The sequence below is a fragment of the Miscanthus floridulus genome, chromosome 2 (assembly GCF_019320115.1).
Source record: "Miscanthus floridulus cultivar M001 chromosome 2, ASM1932011v1, whole genome shotgun sequence".
Taxonomy (NCBI): Eukaryota; Viridiplantae; Streptophyta; class Magnoliopsida; order Poales; family Poaceae; genus Miscanthus; species Miscanthus floridulus.
In genome coordinates this window covers 134804600-134823717 of record NC_089581.1, presented here as the reverse complement: position 1 = coordinate 134823717, position 19118 = coordinate 134804600, and the positions used below count along the sequence as shown (strand labels likewise).

The window sequence follows — 19118 nt, the reverse complement described above, 5'->3', positions numbered from 1 at the left end:
AACCATGTTGAGCTGGTCCGATCAGCCTAGAGTAAGCACATTTAGGGCTAATAGTTAGCTAGAATTGTAACAAAAGATCGTCTTGCCCTTTGTGCCTTCGCCCCTTATGCTTCCCCTCTTTGTACTTCCTCTCTCCCACCTCAATAATTTTGCAACTCTCACATCTTTTTTCAAAAAATGTTGAAGCACTGCGTGGAGGAGGCATATGTGGTGGCAGCGGCACAGGTGCAGGAGACGTTGTACATGAAGGAGGCCAGACGTTGGCTATGGTGACGCAAAGGCAGGACGCTGAAGCGCTTTGTGGAGGATCTGTCATGATCTGTTCCCCCTTCTCCGGTGCCTCTGGTATAGTTCTGGTCTATGCATCGCCGCAACGTGTGCTCAGCATGGACACTGCCGCAAGGTCATGCTCGCTTGCCGCTGACGTTGGCGCAAGAACCGCAGTTTTTTTTTTATTTTTTTTCAATTGTTTATGGAGACGGTGTCTTAAGGCACCCTCTCTGTAAACTTATTTGCAAAGATAGCTGAATAACCGGGAAAAAAATAGGGAGATGCTATAACTCAGGCGCCTGAAAACTGAGTTTCGTTCAGGCGACGAGCTCATCCGTGGAATCTCCATCCAGTGGCTTAGGGAGAGAGGGAGCGCGTCGCCTGAAGCAGTCAGATCGTTTTCGGTCACCTGGATTATAGGAAGCGTGAAAAAAATATTATGTGACGACGCCGCCACAGAAAGCATCACGTGCGACACCACCCGTCTGCGTGACACACGTCCCGCTCGCTCGATCTGCTTCTCTAGAAAAACTATCCGCTGGCTTGAAACGCGGATTCGGCTCATCGGCTCGTCACCTTGCCTGATGCAGCCTGTAGACATGCGTTGAGCAGCCGGGTGGTGTCGCACGTGAGGCGTTGTACGACGGCGCCAATACAATTTTGTTTCATGAATAATCAGACGCCTATGGAAACTTTTCATTTAAACAGACCTACTACTAGAGGCAGAAAACTTTGTGACCTCTAAAAATATGTTTTTTAGCTGACTCGGAAGATGTACTTTTTGTAGTAGCGGCGTGTGACAATATAGTTTAAGAGAAGCCAATAATGAAAATATACTCTTGTCTTGTATATATTGATGTGGATCAAGGGAGTAAATGAAGTTTTATGCCTAACCACTCCCACTTCACAGTGCTCCATGAACACACAGTCTTTAGAATTTACAATAACGGTCAGGCGATAGTACTAATGTGTGTATCAAGTATAACCTTTTCTGTACTTTTTGGAGAATGGTACATTACAATGTACTTGCCGCGGGACCGAGTTAATAACTTAGTAACTTTCAAGTATGACCTTTCAAGTATAATTTACTAACTTGCTGGGGACTGAGTTATGTTGCCGATCATGCTAAGTGCGATACAAGGCTGGTCGATAGGCACCTGCAAACAAAGAGCAGATCAACAAATCAGCTTCTGGGGCATCTATCCCAGTATAAGAGGATCACATGGGAAGCAGATGTTTATACTTTATACTTTATACTACTTACGTAATGGCCTGCTCCAAGAATCCAGTAGAAGTGCAGGTTGTTGTAGGACCTAACAAAAGCCTTGGTGCCTTCGCTGGAGCCACAGTGGAGAGTCTGCCTCGGTAGGCTCAGGAACGTCTTCAACCCATCCCATCTGAGATTATTGTATCCCCAAATGATGCATTGAGCCATTAAGATATTTCCCCAGTTACTTATATGGGAACAAAAAGACATGATGGCTTACTTGAGCTTCTGAACCCATGCTTCTGCGCCGATGGTCGAACAGATTATGTCGAGCTTCAGTTTTGTGGGGGAAAAAAACATAGGTATCAAGTGCAGCACTGAAAATTGCAGCCTAAATCCTGTGCATTTGACTATGAATAATATACGAATGGATAATCCAGATGACTGAGGTAGGTTGTCCATATGTACCTTATTTGATTAAACCTGCCAATCAAGGTTCATAGTTTCTGGAAAAGGATATCATCTTTTCTAAAGAAGATCCCAGGTACTAACTGATAGTCTGATTGATTGTACGTTGGGTGCTTGCCCTAGGCTAACGCGAAAGGCAGGCAATCCACTTATTCCTTTAGACATGGAATAGCAGTGGGCAACAGATCTTTTATTCAGTTTGTACAAAAGCCAGACACCTCTTATGAACTTGCATGCACCATCTAGTTGAATCCAAAATCTTGCATGCACCATGAAAGATGGGCAGTTCACTTATAATGCATCACTCTCTTCACATGTATATCTAACTTAATTTGTGTACACAATTCAAAAGCCAGTTGTATATATCAAAGGATGAGATAGTAACAATTTGACCCACATAAATACATTCATTGATCTTAACATGTTTAAATCCTTAACTTTCATGATGTAATGTTTCTGCCAAACAGAGTGGAGAACTCAAGAATTCGGAAGTTGAAAAGGTAGAGTAGTACTGACCTGGCCGTTGTACACCGTCACATTGACACCGTAAGACAGTAGCTCATCAATCTGCAATAGAACACTCGCAGTCAGTCGAACTGAGCTGCTAGTTCCAGAACATTATTCACCAAGACACGCCTAGATTCTAGCTGGAGGCCTCAAGTCGTCTAGCGTCTAGTAGGCGGGTATACATGTATGATTAGACCATCTAAGTGATAATTAGTCAAGATTAGTTGCTAATTGTGGGGTAATCGTCCAACTAGCGTCTAGATGATGATAATCCATACTGAGGCATACTAGCTCGCTCACCTCCTCGATTCTTGGCTTCATTATATCATTGACCAGCGCGTTATAAACAGCAACATTAAGCCCCTGCCACCTGCAATAATTGGAATTCTAGCATCAGATCATTGCATTAATTAGCCAGGAACACACGATGCCGTAAATAAAAGTGACCGTTGTGTTGTGGTGCAAAATTAAAGGACCGGGGCCGCTCACTTGAGGTTTTTGGGGATGATTTTGAGCTTCTCCTTGATGACTCCATTCATGATGCCCGGCAAGTCCTCCTGCTTGCCGCTGAGGTACCTCGAGTACTTCATCATAGCCTTCACGGTGCTTGGCGACGAGGCCGCTGGTGTTTCTGCTGTCGCCTGATCCAGGCTGCCATCAAGAAAATTGTATACGTCCTGAAAAGATACAGCGAGCTAGCGTGAGTGAGAGAGATGTTAAGCATGATATATATATATATATATATATATATATATATATATATATATATATATATATATATATATATATATATATATATATATATATATATATATATATATATATATATAGGGAGAGTATATTTAGTAGCCAGCTACAAAATGAGTTATTCTGTAGCCACCTCCATTTACGATAATTTTATATACTAATTTACGATAATATCAATACATATTTACGATAGTTAGGTTACTATAACACATGAGAATATTTACCATAATGTTACAGTAAACCACCTAGTAAGGAGTTACTATAATCTCGTAAATTAATATAGTAATTATCATAACTCAAAGTGGCTACAGTTATTTTATAGCCAGCTACAGGATAGTAGTTATATATATATATATATATATATATATATATATATATATATATATATATATATATATATATATATATATATATATATATATATATATATATATATATATAAGACTATTCTGCAGCCGGCCGTAGAATAACTTATTCTATAGCCACCTTGATTTACGATAATGTTTGTACCAATTTACGATAACTTGAATATGCATTTACGATACTCGTGTTACTACAACTCACGGTGATATTTACCATAATGTTATAGTAAATCACTTAGTAAGGAGTTATTGTAATCTCATAAATTAGCATAGTAACTATCGTAACTCAAAGTGACCACAGAATAAATTATTTTATGACTAGCTGCAAAATAGTAGTTCCCGGTACAAAACAGCTGCAAAACAGAATAAATTATATATATATATATATAGAGAGAGAGAGAACGCGCCCAACGGAGTCAACGGTCAACACTTACCACGTCGCCGCTCCTGGTGCCGATGAAACCCAGGAGATCACTCCACGAACCCTCCGCGTCACTGAAATTGCCCACCGCGATCTGCTCCTTCACCGTCTCGGCCATCCTGAGATTACATTTAGAGTTGGCGTGCGCTTATGATTGTGACTGGAAAAAGAACCTTGGGTACTTCGCTTGCCGCCGTCGTGCTTACTTGTTTGCTTCGTCGGCGGCGTTGTCGTCAAGCCTCGACACGCTCAGGAGCAGCGGCGTGTACGAGAGCTGCACAAGCGAGATCGAGCTCGCTTTAATTAGCTTGTCCATTCATTTGTGATTTATTCACAGAAACCAGAGAGATGGTCTCTCGAATATCTCACCGTGAAATCCTCCGGCGAGATCCAGCTATCGCCGAGCGCCACACCTGCGCACGGCAAAAGAACCGAGAATCTCTGAGTACGTAAGTTGCACAACTGATGCATTGGTTCAGTGCTGCGTGTTGTACTACGTACCTCCGAGCGTGATATTGAGCTCCCCGGCGCGGGCGGCCCTGGCGACGGACGCGCCCAGCGTGGCCGCGTACTTGCCGCCGTAGGACTCTGCGACCAGGAACAGCGGGCTGCTCTGCAGCGTGGGCACCTCCTTCACCAGCGCCTTGAGCAGCGTGGTGGCGTCCTCCGCCTGCTGCCAGTCGGTGGTCACCAGCAGGCTGTCGTCCTCCACGTAGCTGTACCCGACGCCCACCGGGTTGTCCTGTGCCGTCGTCGAGACAGACATGCATAGAAGGCTTAGCACGATAAGATAACACAGCAAAAGAAGAGGCTATCTCTGATCTGTGTCTGACCACGAAGATGAGGTCGGCCTTCTGGAGCCATGTCGAGTTTCGCGGCTGCAGGTTGACGTCCAGCGGGCCGATCTCCTGGAAGTTGCCGAACCCGACGCCGGACGCGCCCTGCAAAGCCACCGGACGTCCAGACCACGGTTCGGTGACAAGGTTCAGGCCATGCTTTTGTACCTACAGAGGAGCAAATTCTAGAAATAAACGGAGGAGTGGCAGTGCGTACGGGGCCACCCTGCAGCCAGAGGACGGTCGGCCATGGCTTCGTCGGCGTCGACGTCCTCTGCGGGCTCTTGTAGTACCACCAGAACAGGTGAGCCTCTGCATGCAACGACGGCGACGCGGTGTGTAACGAGTAATGCGAAGAAAGACGGCCGTCAAAAGAGCAAATGCACGATGATGTTGTTATTGGCCACTAGGGAGGAGCGTCACTAACTTGGCCGGACTTCGACGTACCCCCACAGCTCTGAGCCGTCGGGGGTGCCGGTGGTGGTCGTCGCGGCTGAACCGGAGCGGAGCGAGCCCAGGCTGATGCCAACGACGAGGAGGGAAAGCAGAGCAAGCAGGGAGAAGGACCTGTCCATGTTGGCGGCAAACGCGATGTTCTGATGCTGAGTCTGAGTGCGAGTGGCGCTGTGGCCGACCTTATAAGCCAAGTGAACAGGACGAAAACTTTAAATAGGCAGCGCCTCCCAATCAAACGGAGATGCCCGGTCTCGTGGTTGGCGTACTACGTTTTCATCCATGCGTTTGTTACTAGCCTGCAGCCAAACGGAAGGCCTAGCTAAGTGACATTGTAAATATAAATAAATACTGTACTACATTACAAACTGGTTTTCGTCTCCCAGTTCCATTTTGGCGTTCGTTCGCTCGGAACGTCCGACGGTGGGGGTGGGCCATCCGGTCACAGAATAGTCATCCGCGGGCCATCCATTTGGAGGGCCAAGCTATGTGACACATCGCTCGTTAGATAATACCTGGCATTGTAAATATTGTACTACATGACAAACTGCTTTTTGTCTAGTGCCGGGAGATACAAGCTGCTGTGAATTACTCTCTAATTTTTGGGCATACGCCAGCGGCATCCTCTCTCTCTCTACTGTATGGAGCGGTAGCAATTTTCCTATGCATGTACGGTTCCCAAGCAAATACGCTCCACTCATGAAGAAATGGAACGGCGCCTGCCCCGCCTGCAACTGTTGCGTCTGCACGTCCGTCCCCGCATGCCATGCAACTGATGTGCCTGCATGCCGTGCACATACTCATGCAGCTATGCGCCACATGCCTGTTGATGTGCATGCAGATGGGGACCGCGCCACATGCCTGTTGACACGGGACACGCCCGCTTCGCTTGCCGCGCACGTGGGGACCACATCTGCATGCGCCTGCTTCCCACGCCGGCTAATGTTGCAACATGAAAGCACTTCTGCAACATACATCTGAAACAAGGTGAAACAACATATGTGTATAGCAACTACATCCACATAAACACACTTACAACATACGTATGAAGTAAATGAAACATTTTGAATAGACGCTTACAACATATGTCTGAAACATATGCAACATATGCAACATCTAGATGAAGCACTTACAATGTAGGTCTGAAACAAGTGAAATACTTAGAACATACAGTTGCAATATACATGTATAGCCACTGCAACATATGTAATATCTAGATAAAACACTTGCAGCATACATCTGGAACAGCTGAAACATACACTTGCAACCTACGTGTATAGCCATTGCAACATAAGAGACACCAGATCTATTTGCAATATCTAGATGAAACATTTGCAACATCTGAAACGCATGAAACATACGGTTGTAACATGTGCTTATCTACTTGCTACCGCCCAATGGAGGCTCGTTGACCCGGTGCAGGGGAGCACAGCGTGAGGCGCGGGCGGCGCATGGCATGAGGCACGAGCGGGGGTGCGAGACGTGAGGCACGGACGGCATGAGGCACAGGTGGGGTGCGCGGCACGAGGCGTGAGGCACGGGGCACACGTGGCGTGAGGCAGGTCCGGTCCGATCGCGTGAGGCGCGAGGTGCGGGGGCACATGGCGTGAGGCGGGTCCAGTGTGACTGTGCGAGGCGCGAGGCGTAGGGGCGCACAGCGTGAGGCAGGAGGCGTAGGGGCACACAAGGTGCAAGGCGGGAGGCGCAGGGACGCGCGGCGCGAGGCGGGTCCGTCCCTTCTAGACGGACGGACGTCTTGATCGGAGTATATGTATGCCTCCTCCACCTATTAAGGCAGATCATTTATTTAATAATTGGTCAAATTTAGGGGGCTAGGAAACATAACTTACTAGTATTGGTTGGCGCTGCAAGCTTGTGTTGGGCAATTTTTTGGCTGTCCTGTGATAATGATTATTTTTCATAAATACAAAACACACATTTTTTTAGGTTTTATTCAGAGCGACGCGCTAGCTCTGAGTTTAGGCACTGTTACAACTCATAGATAACAGTAAAGATCATCTAATCCAGGCATGCCGGTCTCTGGAGTCCAATGACTTCAGTTCTTTGTGTCTCATATAGATGATATTTTATTTTTTGTATCAAGCTTTAAGACTTGACTCTTTTTTGGTATATGGGGTAACCCTACCCTCCACTAACACCTTTTCTCAAATGACTGTCACATATGGAAAATACAACTTCGTGGGCAGAGGCTTTATGTAGAACAACATAACAGAGGGTTGTGAAGCGAGCCCACGACTAGGAAGCAACACAACATCAATGCTACAAATCATAAACCACCGGTGGCACTACGACGCACCACCAAACATATCCATCTAAGCACAATGATTCATGTGGCAGAACCGTCCAAAATAACGCACTTACGGAGGCGCTCGTCTTCCACCAGACAATAAACACCCCGTAAGCAGGCTACAGCGGGCGGTATCCGTCGGGCACACCCCAAGGGAGAGCCCGAAAGATTCACATTTTCCCCAATGATCCAAATGAGAACGAGTTACAATACTTATCCATTTCATACATCAGAAGATCTTAAAATTACATTATTACATTACCAAATGTCAGAGTGCGGAATAATAAACAGCGGAATGCAGATAAACATCGAGTCAACAGCTAGCGATAGTAAGCAAGGATTTCGTCTGTGCCCACCAGAAGAATCCTCCACACAATGGTACTTCTCATGCATTACCTACAACAGGGGTAAATAAACCCTGAGTACACAATGTACTCGCAAGACTTATCCGTCTAGTGAGAATAATTTCCCAACTCCAATGGACATGCAAAGCTTTATGGTTTGCTGGGTTTTCTTTTTGCAGAAAGCAATACTAATAGTGAGTCCTTATTTATGTTATTATTAACAGTCATATTAATTTATTATCTATCTAGTCTATGTAAGCACATGTTCTACTTTTAAGGAAGAGTTGAGCAATCAGTTCCATTTCATCACCTTTTATCTTCTAGTTCTTACTACGGTGCTAGAGTTTAGACAAGCCGAACCGTATTTCCCGGCGATTTGCGAATCAATGCCCCCAGCTGGGTACCTCGAAAACACACGTCTCGCTTATACCCCAGGCATAAGCAGGACCAACCCATCACCCTCCTATCCTGAGTGTCCAGGTCCCCATCCAAATTTGGACTCCAAGCCCCCAGTCCTGAGTCCAGGACTCAGTGCGGTGCAATGACCTCCACCATCCCCACCTCCAATAAGTCGGTCCGGAAAGAGCCGGATCCATGACAAGAGAGCAATGATTCTTCCCTATGCCCATACCCAAGTATGTGCTCGGAATAATAAGTCTGTGACTTACCTAGCGTCCAATACAACGGCCGGTCCTTAATTGACACAGACAGAGAAAAGTGTAACCAAGCTATGCCCTGTTGGCCGCAGGACATAGCCCCTTACACCCACCAATACCCAAACCATATTCATGCTCGATCACCGCTTTCTTTTCCACCATTTTATCATGAGTGATCATAATTATCACCTATTTATGAGTAACGGCAGGTTACTCACGCTACCGATATCCTAAGCATAGCAGCTACGTGACCTGTACTAGTAGGACTCATAGGTATATATATTTATGCTTGTAGTTTCCATAAAATATCTGTAACGTAAATGCACATCATATATATATCTTCAGTGATCACTAAAAATAGGGGTTATGCACTGGGGCTTGCCTTGGGCAGGCGACGGGTCAGCAAAGTCAACACCAAAAGGCTCCGGGGCTCCCTCCTGCACGAGGATCTCCTCCTCGTACTCCTCAATGACCTCTTCGTAATCCTATTCGTCCATGGGCACGAACTCTACCAACTCATGATCTACATGCATGAAATAATGATGCAACACTTAATAATATGGCAACAGCAGCTCTTAAAATAAACTACATCTATCAAGTTACTAAGCTAGTCCTACCAGCTAAGGTACTAAGTTACCTACTGTTACCACTAACAAGTATGAAGCATGACATACATTATCATAGCAACTAAAGGTATTCTTACTCCTAATACCGATTTACTCTATATATGATAAAACAAGGATAATAGCTACTTTATTTATCAACCTACTTTAGGGCTATAAAATTTACAGCAAATACATAATAATCTAATGACCCTACTGTTAAAATTTCATAGCTATAGCTATCACCAATCTACCACAAAAATTCCTATAAATATTAATCTACATAATATTAAGCTCTCTAGTTTGGATTTATGAATCTATCACTATCATAGCTAACTGTAAACTAACTACACTAATAGATAGATGGTATTTTTATAAACCTAACAAACTTGATTTCACTATTTTTGGACATCTACAAGATTTACTATAAATTATCAAAATTCAGCTCAAACTAAATTGAATAAGTCTTTACTATTTCACTGGAAATTGAAAAACCGATTTCTATTGCGTGGCCCAACTCGCGGCGCGGCCCACAACCGCGCGGCACATGCGCGCGCCCATGCACCACCGGTGCGGCCTACGCAGAGGCGCGGCCCAGCCGAGCGACGACGGCCCGCGACGAGAAGGCCCGCGCGCGTCAGAACATTTGCTAAAACGTCCTCCTTCTCCTACCGAATCTAACCAAGGTCCACAGTACTATTTCTTCAGTCAGCTATCTTACGAATATAACCCTCCCCTTTTTCTTCTTTACCACAGCCAAGTCCCCCGGGCACCCGTGCGCGCACCGGCGCGGCGGCACTGGCACCGGGCGGCTACGCCGACGAGCCCAGCCCTTCCCCGCCCTAACTACGGGGCCGACACTTACCTAGGAGTGAACGCGAAGCGCTGGGCGAAGGAAGCGTGAGCTGGGACGCTACAGCGAGGTCGGACCACGGTGGCGGAGATCCTGCAACCACGGTGGTGGCGTTCCGGTGAGTGACAACAAAGTCGGAGAAAATGGGGTAGCTAGTGAGCTCAAGTAACTAACCACAGAACCAATCGAGGCGGTGGTTCGACCGGAGACTGCCCGAGCCGAGCTGGCCGCGTGCGCACGGACGGTGCGGTGGCGCACGGCAGTGGCACGGCTGCGTCAGGGGAGGCTAGGCGGCGGTAGTGCTTCGGCAGAGGTGCGCCGGGGGATTAACAGGTGGAGGCAAAGCTGGTGGTGCAAGGAATTGACATGAGCTGCTCTGGATAGGTGGCTTGCCGGCGGCGCATGCCAACATGGTCTTATTGACCCGGCGGACGGTAGCTCCAAATTGGAGCACGGCACGGCGAGGCTCGCTGCAAGGTGGGGTCGGGGCATTGGCGGGCTACACGACGGAGTTGCGGACAGGGTTAATTGGGCTACGGTGCCTCCACCACGGTGAATTGAAGGGAGCGGGTCCGACGACATGGCGATCGAGGAATAGGGAAGGTAGGCAAGGTTTGGCTCGGCGCTGTCGTGGCGGGACGTGGCCGTCAACTCAAAGCACAAGAGCGCACGGGCGATGGGGAACAACGAGACGTGCATAAGACGTTTGGCCGCAATGCCATAACCCGCAAGCCGACGGCGGCTCAGTACTGCGCCGCAGTGGATGGCGCCGGCTAGGGGAGGCAACAACGCAGCGTTGATGAGCCAAAGTGATGGCAAGAGCAGGCGGCAATCCCACGCGTGGAAAGGCGACGTGCGGGCAGAGCCAAGCGTGTCCACTCGCGCACGGTACCGTTGGGCGAGCGCGAGGCGGCAGAGCGGCCAGGCGGACGCGACGGCGACCGGCGGAGCAAGGCCGGCAACGACGCGACGCGAGTGGCCCAAGGGCACAACAACGACGTTGACACGGGTTCACGTCGTAGCAGTGGGAGGCACAGCTGCACTAGTCGGGCAGCCGGCCACCGCGGCCAACCGGAAGCGGCCAGGCACGCGCGTGCGCGGCCGGCGTGCCTACACGGCACAGGGCAGTGGTGACCGCGGCCAAACGCTGAAATAGACTGGAATCATCATGCGCACGACTTTTAAAGCGTTCCAAAAATCAAACCCGATGATTCAAATGCGACTAGTTTTTCTATACTCAAGAGGGTACATAGGGCTATCAAACTAAGCTAAAACATCTTGCCACTACTTAACCCAATTCTCCTATAAAAATTGTCGAACTAAGCTTTGTCGAACCATTTTCCGAGTTAGGAATTTCAACCAAATCACGATCAGATTCGCGTCGAATTGGATTTCCAAGCTATTCAATACACTAGCTAGCGAATCCCGTTCTCGACCGCGAGTATTTCACCGTCACCTACAAAGTCCATACTACAAACTGTACTAAAGTTTCGCATATACGTTCTATAATATTTTCATTCAGTAAAATTCATTTAGAACCCTAAATGATAAACGTGACATGAAATGTAACATTTGTTTCGTATTTCCGATGAACGTTTCAAGTTCCGTATATTGCTTTACACTCTATAACTCAAGTATGATGCTCATGCAGTGTTTTAGCAAAAAGTTGTACAGTGTAACACAAAGTGTGTTACAATTCATCATATGACTGGTCCCCATGCAAGGTTGATCATCTACAGTCTAGGACCGCCGGCATGTGTCCATGGTATTCGGTGGCACGTCCAAGCCAGTCGGCCTTCGGGGTGTTCTCGTAGCTTGGAAGCAAGAAGTTTCTTCTTAATGCATTGTCGTGGGAGGGATGGTTGTATTTTCCCTGTTTCTCGAGTTTTTTTCCAGAGCCTAGGACATCTTGTACTTACTTGCCGGGGATAAACCCTAGTTGACACCTCCATGTATCTTGTTTGCAGTATTTTGAGTTCATATTTCTTATGAATTTATTACCCTCAAACTTGTGCTATGTGTGGAATGTATGTTTAGTCTTAAGATCTAATTTCTAGGGATAGACATAAAAGGTGGGATCCTTTGTCGTGGTGACGAGATCATTAATAGAAAGTCATGAAATTATCACAGCGCATTGTGCTTCCTTAATGAGAAGACGATGTAGCTATTGTCTATGGAGAAATACTTGATGAGAGGTTGTGACATGCTCTATTGCAGTGTACGTGAATGTCGGGAGCTATCATAAGGGAGGTATTTTAAGATACCCAAGATGTGCAGAGGTTCATGCACGAATGAAGAACCTATTTTATGCACAAATCAATCTACCTCTTGTTCAATTCCTACTTTGAAGGTAGATCATGCATTCCTTGTGATTTAGCCACTTGCAATGAAACTTGTCTTGAGAAAGTTATTGTAGAATCATGTGATGACTTCATTGCGGTGGAAAATGATGAACTCAAGCAAGAGGTCCAGAGGTTCATGGAAGAGGTGGCCGATTTAAAGGGCAAGCACACAATTCAAATAGATTTTACTACATATGTTGGACCACTTATTACACATACGCCTTTTAGCTCTCTTCCAAATTGAAACATAAATTATTGATACAATGCAAATCATAAAAGGACCTTTTTTTTCTCTCTTTCGTCTAGAGAAACAATTATGCCATCTTTTCCTAACACCCTATTGTCCTTCAAGTATAATCTTATCTGAAAATGTGCTTCTTTGAGAATGGTACATTATGTTGTCCTTGTGCGAGCCGCCTAAACTCATACCACAAAAAAATTCATGACTTGTTGTGGTTGGCTACTGAGTTATGTTGCCGATCATGCTAAGTGCAATACAAGGCTGGTCAACAGGCACCTACAAACAGTGAACAGATGAATGAAAATCTTCTTATAGGCATCCAGGTTTAAGAAGCTCACATGCTATGGACTTACAAAGTGCCCAGCTCCAAGAATCCAGTAGAAGTGCAAGTTCTTGTAGGACCTAACAAAAGCCTTGGTTTCTTTGCTGGGGCCACAGTACAGAGATTGCCTCGGTAGACTCAGAAAGGTCTTCAACCCATCCCATCTGAGATTATTGTATCTCCAAATGAGCATTCGACCATTCAAATGGAAATTTCTGAACCCTTTTTGTAACATATATACTCATACGGGAAAAGACGATAACTTACTTGAGCTTCTGAAACCATGTTTCTGCGCCGATGGTTGAGCAAATTATGTCAAGCTTTAGATTAAGGAAAACACATAGATATCAATAGCAGCACTAAAAATTGCAGCCTAAATCATATGCATTTTGATTGAATAATATAAGAATGGATAACCCAGATGCCTTACCGAGGCAGGTTATCCATATGTACCATATTTGATTAAACTTGACAATCAAGGTTCACATTTTCTAGAAAGGATACCTACTTTTGTAATGAAGATCTCAGTCACTAACAGATATTCCGCATGGTTGTACCAACGTGATTGCCCTAAAAGCTACCGGGAAAAGGCAAGCAATCCAACTATCCCCATAGAGATAGAATATGGGCGAGAGCAACATTTCTTTCATTTAATTTGCACCAACCAGGCAACCAGAGTCCTGATATCTCTAAGTTACAAAGATATCGATCAATTCAATCCAAAATCATAAGCTAATAGTGAAAGATAGGAGTAATTCACTTATATTTCATCACTGTACTTGTACATGTAACTTTATTCGTGGACACAAGTCCAAAAAATGACTTCATTTTGTCCCACTTAAATAAATTTATTGATTTGAACATGGTAAGTCCTTTGCTTTCATGATGTAAAGTTTCTGCCAGCAGAGTGGAGAACTCAAGAATCTAGTAGTTGAAATGGCAGAATAGTACTGACCTGGCCATTGTACACCGTCACATTGACACCATAAGACAATAGCTCATCAACCTGTAAATGTAAAAGAAAGAACTCGAAGTCAAGTGACTGACCTGCTCGTTCCTGAAACCTTTCGAAATTAGAAATATGTTCATCCACGTTGAGCCGTACTAGCTAGCTCACTCACCTCATCGATTCTTGGTTTCATCATATCATTGCCCAAAGCGTTATAAACAGCATGATTAAGCTCATGCCACCTGCAATTGCAAATCCAGAATGATAACATTGATAGGGAAACATAGTGCAGGAAAGTGGTTCTCTCGGTGCAAAAACGATGCTCACTTGAGGTCCTTGGGGATGATCTTGAGTTTCTCCTTGATGACTCCATTCATGATGCCACCGATGGTGTTGGAGCCATTCGAGTCCCGGCTGCCGAGGTATGTCGAGTACCTCAACGCCTGGATGTTGTTGGGCGACGACCCAGCCGGTGTGTCTGCCGACAAGAGGTCCATGCCATCGTCCAGAAGGAAATTGTACATGTCCTGAAAAATGATAGAGAAAATTATTAAATATTTATAGTCCGGTTCAATTTTTTACTTTCCATTGTTCAGACTTCGAACAAGATTCGATTTTTCTCTCATCTCTCTCGATTTGATCGCTGCAGCGTATGATCATCAGCATCTTTTTGGACAGAACGTAACTGAACGGCAGCGTCGTCAATGATCAGCACTTACAACGAAGCCGCTCCGCGAGGGGATGAAATACACCACTAGATCATTCCACGAATCCGCCGCGTCGCTGAAATTGCCCACCGCGATCTGCTCCTTCACCGTCTCCGCCATCCTGAGATTACGTACAGTCGTCCGTGTGAATGTGTGATTGAAAAGACCACAGAGTAGGTTAGACTGCGCGCCGGCCGGTGGTGTGCTCTGCATACTTGTTTGCTTCGTCGGCGGCGTTGTCGTCAAGCCTCGACACGCTCAGGAGCAGCGGCGTGTACGAGAGCTGCACCATCCGGAACGCATTTAACTATTCAATCGTAGTAGTAGTAGTATAAATTCGGTTTTGTGCAGTCAAAGCTCATGTCATGTGCTCACCGTGAAATCCTCCGGCGAGATAAAGCTATCGCCGAGCGCGACACCTGCCGGAGAAACAAACGAGAATCTCATCAGAAGAGAGAATCTCAGAGCACGTTGCTCCATCAATTCATTCATTGGTTCAGTGATCAGTGCTGTGGGTTTTACTTTACCTCCGAGCGTGATATTGAGCTTGCCGGCGCGGACGGCCCTGGCGACAGACACGCCGAGCGTGGCGGCGTACTTGCCGCCGTAGGACTCGGCGACCAGGAACAGCGGGCTGCTCTGCAGCGTGGGCACCTCCTTCACCAGCGCCTTGAGCACCGTCGTCATGTCCGCCGCCTGCTGCCAGTCGGTCGTCACCAGCAGGCTGCTGTTCTCCACGTAGCTGTACCCGACGCCCACCGGGTTGTCCTGTAACAGAGTAACGACACTGACTCATCAGTACACACATGGCGACAGCAAGGAGATGAACAAGAGGAATGGAACTATGAATTGAACAATCTCTGATCCCTGTCTGACCACGAAGATGAGGTCGGCCTTCTGGAGCCATGTGGAGTTCCGTGGCTGCAGGTTGACGTCCAGCGGCCCGATCTCCTGGAAGTTACCGAGCCCGACGCCCGACGCGCCCTGCGTAGCCAAGAAGACGATATGATCATGGTGAATCACAATGCTCATCAAGGCATATAATGTTCTTGAGTTCTTCGAAAGCGGAGGAGTTATTATGTTCCGGCACGGGGAGAGGCGGAGGCGGTGCGTACGGGTCCACCCTGCAGCCAGAGGACTGTCGGCCATGGCTTCGTCGGCGTCGACGTCCTCTGCGGGCTCTTGTAGTACCACCAGAACAGGTGAGCCTCTGCAACGGCAACATGGACTAGCTAGAAAGAGAATGCTCGATGATTGGCAAGTGATCGATGAGGAGGAGCTAGCGTTACTTATTTGGCCGGACTTCGACGAACCCCCACAGCTCTGAGCCGTCGGGGGTGCCGGTGGTGGTCGTCGCGGCGGAACCGGAGTGGAGCGAGCCCAGGCCGATGCCGACGAGGAGAGAAAGCAGAGCAAGCTGGGAGAAGGACCTGTCCATGATGGTGGCACGGCTGGATGGATGATGCTGTGGTCGGTGACTTGTGAGTGGGAGTTGCTCTGTGGCAGGCCGTGCTTTACATAGGTGGCGCCCCAAACGGAGATGCCAAGGCAGAAATCCCAGTTGTTTTGTTGGCGTACGTTTTTCTCGATGCGTTGTGAGTTGTGACGTATCGCTGAAGTAGACAATGAGGAGGGCAGGGTACGATGGTTTTGTGCCATGGACATCCTTGGCCGAGTACTGTTATTTATAAACTGGAGGAATATTGTTTTGTTGCTTCGTTTATCCGAACTAGTGGATAGGCACGTAGACACACGCACGTGTACCATACAACTTTATTCACGGCAAAAGGATTACATACACACATTCAATAAATTATGTTCCACAAGAAAAGTATGAGAACGATTGAGAAAACATGTGTGTTCTATCCCTACGCCTTGGAGCGGACTTAAAGTCCCACTGCGGCTTCTGATTCGGCATAGCCTCAATGTTCACGGTCATCCGCAACAACTCCCCTCAATGTTCACGGTCATCCGCAACAACTCCCTTGGGCTCCTCTCTCCACCTCCTCCGTGTTCTCCATCATGCGGGTTCTCCATCTTTTCATTTACAAGTTTTTGGCATTTCTGCACTTGAGTTAGTATGTCAATAATAGGAAGTTCAGACTCTTCTATGAAAACACAAAGTACCACATGTATCCGGTTTCTCTTCGTTTTTCATTCTTATGTTCATATATATGTGAAATAGTAACATCAGGATTGCACCCCCGAATTGCAAGAGCTGACAGGCAAGAAATCTAAGAAATTCTAGGAAGAACTGCTATAGTTTTTTTTTCCAGCAATACATAATGAATTCAAGTACTTGTTATAGTACACACTTACTTGCAATTCCTTGGGCTTCCTCAGCCTTAACAATATAGACACCACCTTTCAGCCCACTTTTGAAAGTTTCCAGCCCTCCCTCGGTCGCTAGCAAGGATTTGACTTTTAACAACTATCTGTAACAAGAACACCTTGAGTATGAAACCGTGACTAAATTGCAAACTATAAAATGTCTAATTTGACCTTAGATTACATGCAAGATACATGTTGCTTAGCTATATACGGACCTATTTTCATAAAATGCATGCATACATCAAAACGGTCAGAAATATTGCACATAGCATTTTCATAAAAAGCATATGCATACATCAGAATGGTCAAAAATATTGCGCATAGCATCGAGCACAAGCCTTACGATAACTTTACACATGTCATGGAATGTTGTGTCATGACTCCATTTGCATCAAAGATAAAGGTGATTGTTTTATGCCAAATTTAAAATACTATTTATACCCACCAATTATGAAAATTGTCTTGAAAAACAATGCCCCTTAACCTAATAAAAGCCACCTATATCTGCACGATAGTTCGAAACTAAACCTTTCTGATAAGAGACACAGCTGCAGGTATAGAACGACTTACATTTCGAATCGAAATAGATAAAGGCATAAAGCCCTTAGCCCTATCAGTCATTCATGAAAAGTGCTAATAACCACCCCTCAAAGAAGTACCAGATAACATCAAAGTAGTACTGAACTTGAACTGCACACTACCTGAAAACGGGATGGGCAACTTCATCTCCTATATGCCCAATGTAGCAGGTGCAACCTCCTTTTTATTGATCCAATATATAACCAATATGCGTTAGTTCTTCACACACTCCCTTAGGCAGCATATTGCAACAGATTTTTAGATGACAGAGTACAGTTGTTGTTTAGTAGGGGTTGGATTTAAATTCTTATAAACATATAACAGATGTGCAAAATGGTGGATACCACCATCTATGTATAAGTTACATGCCACTGCTAGCTAAGAAATATGCAAAAACTGAAGTAAAATCCATTGTAATGTAGATGTAGGGTTCTAACTATCTTACCATCAGTGTCAGATAATTTATGGCACACTCTGAAAATGCTACTATCATGCTCTATATCAAACAGGTAGGACAGTCAACAGCCTCAGAAAGATGCCCTTATCAGCGCACTATTTTCTAACTATACAGTAGTGCCATACTAAAAAGCAGCTGCTCAAATATCAGATGAGCAGAACCAGCAAGGGGTGTGACACCACAGGCTCAGTCTAATTGTTAAAGCAAGATAATGAATTCCCCAAACAACTATTGTCACGGTGTCGTATAAATCCCCTTCTCCCCATAAATAAATTTTTTGAACAGCTAACGCATATGAGATAAGGGTGCAACCCATAATTTAGCATAAATTCTAAGTAAGCTACATTCCGGGTCTAGAATCACCATGACTGTCACACCCAGCGGGGCGATAAGACAAACATAATGATGGGTCGAATAATAGAATAACAGAAGATGAGGAAGTCGTGACGTCATCACCTCTTTCTCACTGGGGAACACGTTCTTCAAGGTGTCCTTGACCTCCTATCTCCTGTACAGATCCATGCAATCCAGAAACCCTAATCCATCTGCCCCAGCCACCAAGATAGCACAAATAAATCCAACACAATACGAGAAAATGGGAGGGCAAAGTGTGGGATCTGGTCGTCTGGAAGCGCTTGGCACCTGGTACTCATGGACGTTGAGGCGGCGAAGCTGCTGGTGCTACCATCTCCCGGCGACGGAAAAGGTGTGCGACGCAAGCTTGCCTTGCGATCCGTGAACCATGGCTGCGGCGACCGAGGCGGGGATGCTCCTCCGATGGAGTGATCCATGAAGCGTGAACGATGGCTGCAGCGACCAAGGCGGGGAGCGACGATGCCGGAGTGGAGTTCAAGATGGGATGGAGGAGGGAGCAGTTGAGATCTGGCGGCGGCGCGAGGAAAAGAAAGAGAAGGGTGCGAGAGCAAGGAAAAGGAAGGAAGCAACTGCCTATGGGGTATAGACCGGTGGGTATGCCAACCGACGCGTGAAAAAAAAACCACGGGGAGAGACGGGACGTAAGATTTCACGTTTTTTTAATTTTAACATTTTTTTAAATTAATTTTAAATCTAACACTATTTTTTTCTTCAAAACTAACACTTTTGGTCGTGCCTATTGCCGCCAGTGCCGCACCATGCATGGTGGCACGGCGGTTGG

General features: G+C 46.2%; 2 protein-coding genes and 1 long non-coding RNA gene across 5 annotated transcripts; all 3 read right to left on the bottom strand.

The window, feature by feature from the left end:
• Window positions 1–1183: 1183 nt before the first annotated feature.
• LOC136539757 (serine carboxypeptidase-like 51) lies at window positions 1184–5413 on the bottom strand. The gene is made up of 13 exons (XM_066531732.1): window positions 5246–5413; window positions 5036–5130; window positions 4816–4923; window positions 4484–4724; window positions 4352–4395; window positions 4189–4256; window positions 3996–4101; window positions 2942–3129; window positions 2753–2822; window positions 2462–2512; window positions 1758–1810; window positions 1535–1667; window positions 1184–1427 (listed from the first exon to the last, which is right to left on the bottom strand). The coding sequence occupies exons 1-13, from the start codon at window positions 5391–5393 to the stop codon at window positions 1359–1361; spliced, it is 1374 nt and encodes a 457-aa protein (XP_066387829.1). The 5' UTR covers window positions 5394–5413; the 3' UTR covers window positions 1184–1358.
• Window positions 5414–12791: 7378 nt separating this feature from the next.
• Window positions 12792–16033, bottom strand: LOC136539756 (serine carboxypeptidase-like 51). Its single transcript, XM_066531731.1, has 13 exons — window positions 15889–16033; window positions 15711–15805; window positions 15472–15579; window positions 15123–15363; window positions 14971–15014; window positions 14811–14878; window positions 14608–14716; window positions 14216–14415; window positions 14061–14130; window positions 13895–13945; window positions 13207–13259; window positions 12971–13103; window positions 12792–12893 (listed from the first exon to the last, which is right to left on the bottom strand). The coding sequence occupies exons 1-13, from the start codon at window positions 16031–16033 to the stop codon at window positions 12837–12839; spliced, it is 1374 nt and encodes a 457-aa protein (XP_066387828.1). The 3' UTR covers window positions 12792–12836.
• A 282-nt stretch (window positions 16034–16315) lies between these two features.
• On the bottom strand, window positions 16316–18893 carry LOC136539755 (uncharacterized). 3 transcript variants are annotated; one of them, XR_010779764.1, is made up of 5 exons: window positions 18605–18893; window positions 18419–18507; window positions 17628–17685; window positions 16915–17030; window positions 16316–16659 (listed from the first exon to the last, which is right to left on the bottom strand). It is a non-coding gene; the product is annotated as an uncharacterized lncRNA (long non-coding RNA). The 3 variants fall into 3 exon arrangements; XR_010779763.1 differs by having other exon boundaries at window positions 17628–18507; XR_010779762.1 differs by having other exon boundaries at window positions 16915–18507.
• Between the last annotated feature and the right edge of the window lie 225 nt (window positions 18894–19118).

Excerpts from the sequence above, each read along its gene's own strand:
- LOC136539757 (XM_066531732.1), bottom strand. The coding sequence starts at position 5,393 with ATGGACAGGTCCTTCTCCCTGCTTGCTCTGCTTTCCCTCCTCGTCGTT. Across the intron at positions 4,102-4,188 it reads GCCGCCGACGAAGCAAACAA|GATGGCCGAGACGGTGAAGG; the intron begins GTAAGCACGACG and ends ATGTAATCTCAG. Across the intron at positions 1,811-2,461 it reads TGACGGTGTACAACGGCCAG|CTCGACATAATCTGTTCGAC; the intron begins GTCAGTACTACT and ends ACAAAACTGAAG.
- LOC136539756 (XM_066531731.1), bottom strand. The coding sequence starts at position 16,033 with ATGGACAGGTCCTTCTCCCAGCTTGCTCTGCTTTCTCTCCTCGTCGGC. Across the intron at positions 14,416-14,607 it reads CCTCGCGGAGCGGCTTCGTT|GACATGTACAATTTCCTTCT; the intron begins GTAAGTGCTGAT and ends ATCATTTTTCAG. Across the intron at positions 13,104-13,206 it reads ACATGGTTTCAGAAGCTCAA|ATGGGATGGGTTGAAGACCT; the intron begins GTAAGTTATCGT and ends CAATAATCTCAG.